The 2,690-nt window shown below is 35.2% G+C and overlaps 1 protein-coding gene across 1 annotated transcript; it reads left to right on the top strand.

Annotated features, from left to right (window-relative positions):
* The first annotated feature begins 174 nt into the window (after positions 1-174).
* LOC106867587 (E3 SUMO-protein ligase ZBED1-like) lies at positions 175-879 on the top strand. Its single transcript, XM_014912501.1, has one exon. The coding sequence runs from the start codon at positions 175-177 to the stop codon at positions 877-879; it is 705 nt and encodes a 234-aa protein (XP_014767987.1).
* Positions 880-2,690: the final 1,811 nt, after the last annotated feature.

The following is a 2,690-nucleotide window of genomic DNA, read 5'->3' as shown; positions in this document are numbered from 1 at the left end:
TATATATATATATATATATATATGTATTTGGGCAGTGGAATTTATAGATTAATTAATCGATTAATCGTATATTTATTTTAACGTTTAATTTTTATTAATCGGTTTCAAATCTAATTTTTAACCCATCATTAATAAATGTACCGGAAGTCGGGAAGCAATAGTAACAACAGTAAAATGGCAGCGGAGAAGAATCGAATTATGAAATTTAAAACGATATCAGGTCGATTACATGAACATTTTGAATTTAAATTGTTAGCTGACGGTAATATCAAAACTGCTGATAACGTTTATTGCATCCATTGCGACAAATCGTTCGCATACCATGGATCTAATACATCGCTTACTTACCACCTTCAAAACAAACACTCGCTACAATATTCGAAACCTCAGTTCGCAATATCAGTTTCATTTAGTCAGTCTACAGCGGCGGTGTCATCTACCTTCAAGCAGACTTCTTTGCGTCAGCTCTATCGTCGGTCTGATCATCCGGTGAATGCTACCCTACAGCGTGACACTAAAATATCACTTGCTAACCGGATAGCTAATAGTGCTAGACCAATATCGATAGTAAAAGATGATGGTCTTCAGCAAGTGTTGTGTACAGCGCTTCAATTTACCGAATATAAACTACCTTTCCGGTGTACTACTGATAAAATGCTGGTTGATATTTATAACACGAAAAGAGAAAAGGTTAAAGAAGCACTGAAAATTTCAAAGGCAATTGCGCTAACATCTGATTTTTGGACATCCCTGCGTAATGAAAGTTATTGCGGAATCACCGGCCATTGGATTGCTGATGAGTGGAATTTAATAAGTGTCATTCTTGAACGTGTGCATATTATTGAATATCACTATTCTAACAATGTTGCTGAGTTATAGAAACAATTTGTGACAGACTATGATATAACAAACAAGATTCGTGTTCTAGTAACAGACAATGCACGAAATTTGGCTTCAGCTGTTAATTAAGCTGGTTTTGCTCATATTCCGTGTTTGGCTCATAGCCTAGAGTTGAGCATATTGCATGGATTTAAAGGCGCAGATACAGAAACATTGTTTGTTAAACGTCGAAAAATCATTCGACATTTTAAACATAGCCTTATCCACACAACTGAATTGCAGAATTGTAGTGATTCACCATTACGTAAGCTACAGCAAGATGTTCCAACAAGATAGAACAGTACTTTTCTAATGCTGCAGAGTCTGCTGCAGGCCAGAGAAGCAATAACCATCTACATGTCAGAGGAAAAGAAGCAATATAAAGGTCCAGATCTATTCGATTCAGATTAGGAAAAGATTTCAAAATACTTCAATATTTTAGACGTATTCTGTGAGGCTACGGTCCTGCTAGACGGTGAAAAGTATGTGTCGTGTAGCTGTGCTTTGCCACTGTTATTGTCTTTGACAAAGCACATGATGACTATGATCCAGCTTATATAGTTAGATTCAAGGCAGCATCTGTTAATGACTTCAGCAAACGTGTAGCTGACATGAAACGTATTGAACTATTACTGATTTCAACAGCGCTTGATCCACGATATAAAGACATCTTGAAATGTTTATCAGACTATTACAAAAACCAAACGTCGTCATTTATTGGACAGCAAATAGCAGCTGATGTTAATGATGATCGGTTGAAGACTAATGCACAAGATGATACTGACAGTGTCAGTAACACTATATGCGAACCGAATGAAATGCGTAATTAGCTGATGGAGTCTGACTCAGATTTAAAAGATGTCGAAAACGCTTCGGATAAAGTACAGCGATATAAAATGGAGAAAGAAGTTGCTGAATAAATTGATCCACTACAATGGCGGGAACTTAATGAACATCGATATCCAAAATTGGAATTTTTTGCCAAGATTGTTCTGTGCAAACCAGCTACCTCGGTTACGTGTGAACGATTATTTAGCTCTGCCGGTTACATTGTTAACAAGACGTGCTCATCACATGAAACAAATGCTGTTAACATGCTTTTATGCTTGCATAACTGAAAATCCAACATTTGAGTAAGAAAACGCCTATGCTATTTCTTGTTTTTAACTGATTTTTAATTGAAATATCATAAACTTGTTAATAAATGCAACTGCAGACATTTTTGTGCTTTAATCGGGATTAACTATTAATTGATAATTAATCATTAATTTCTCAAAAGTTAATGACTAAAATGAAATTAATCGTTACCAGTCCTAATATATTATTTTATATACATGTATATATATAATAATATAGGCGCGTTGAAGTTTAATGACATATCTAAAAGACATCAGCGTTGCTAAACAAAGGAGTTAAAATCCACCGAAGCCACAAAAATTAACACTATATTTCCGCAGGCATGGTTTGAAAAAAATTAAGTGAATTAAGGAAATCTATTCCATGTGCGTCACAAATAGTCCCGTATGAAAAAAAGTCCCGTGTGGAGGGATTACGGTTTAACCATCTAACTTAGAGGTATCAAATATAAAATATACAAGAATAAGGTGGGATGCCTGAACTCACTAGCCGATGAATTCGTAAGTGCCTTTCTTATCGTTGATTTTTGGTGTCGCATGGCCAAAAATTACCGTGAATTTTTTTTAGAGACACTTTCAAATGTATCAGAATATCGGACTGAAGATTTGGAATAGAGAAATTTTCATTCTCTTAACCATGAAACGATCGTATCCGATTAACTAAAGACTTGTTTT

This window comes from Octopus bimaculoides, chromosome 5 (assembly GCF_001194135.2).
Source record: "Octopus bimaculoides isolate UCB-OBI-ISO-001 chromosome 5, ASM119413v2, whole genome shotgun sequence".
NCBI classification, from domain to species: domain Eukaryota; kingdom Metazoa; phylum Mollusca; class Cephalopoda; order Octopoda; family Octopodidae; genus Octopus; species Octopus bimaculoides.
The sequence above is the reverse complement of the archived record's forward strand: the minus strand, read 5'-3'. Positions and strand labels throughout refer to the sequence as shown.

What these genes read in the sequence shown, in the direction of transcription:
- LOC106867587 (XM_014912501.1), top strand. Translation starts at nt 175, where the DNA reads ATGGCAGCGGAGAAGAATCGAATTATGAAATTTAAAACGATATCAGGT.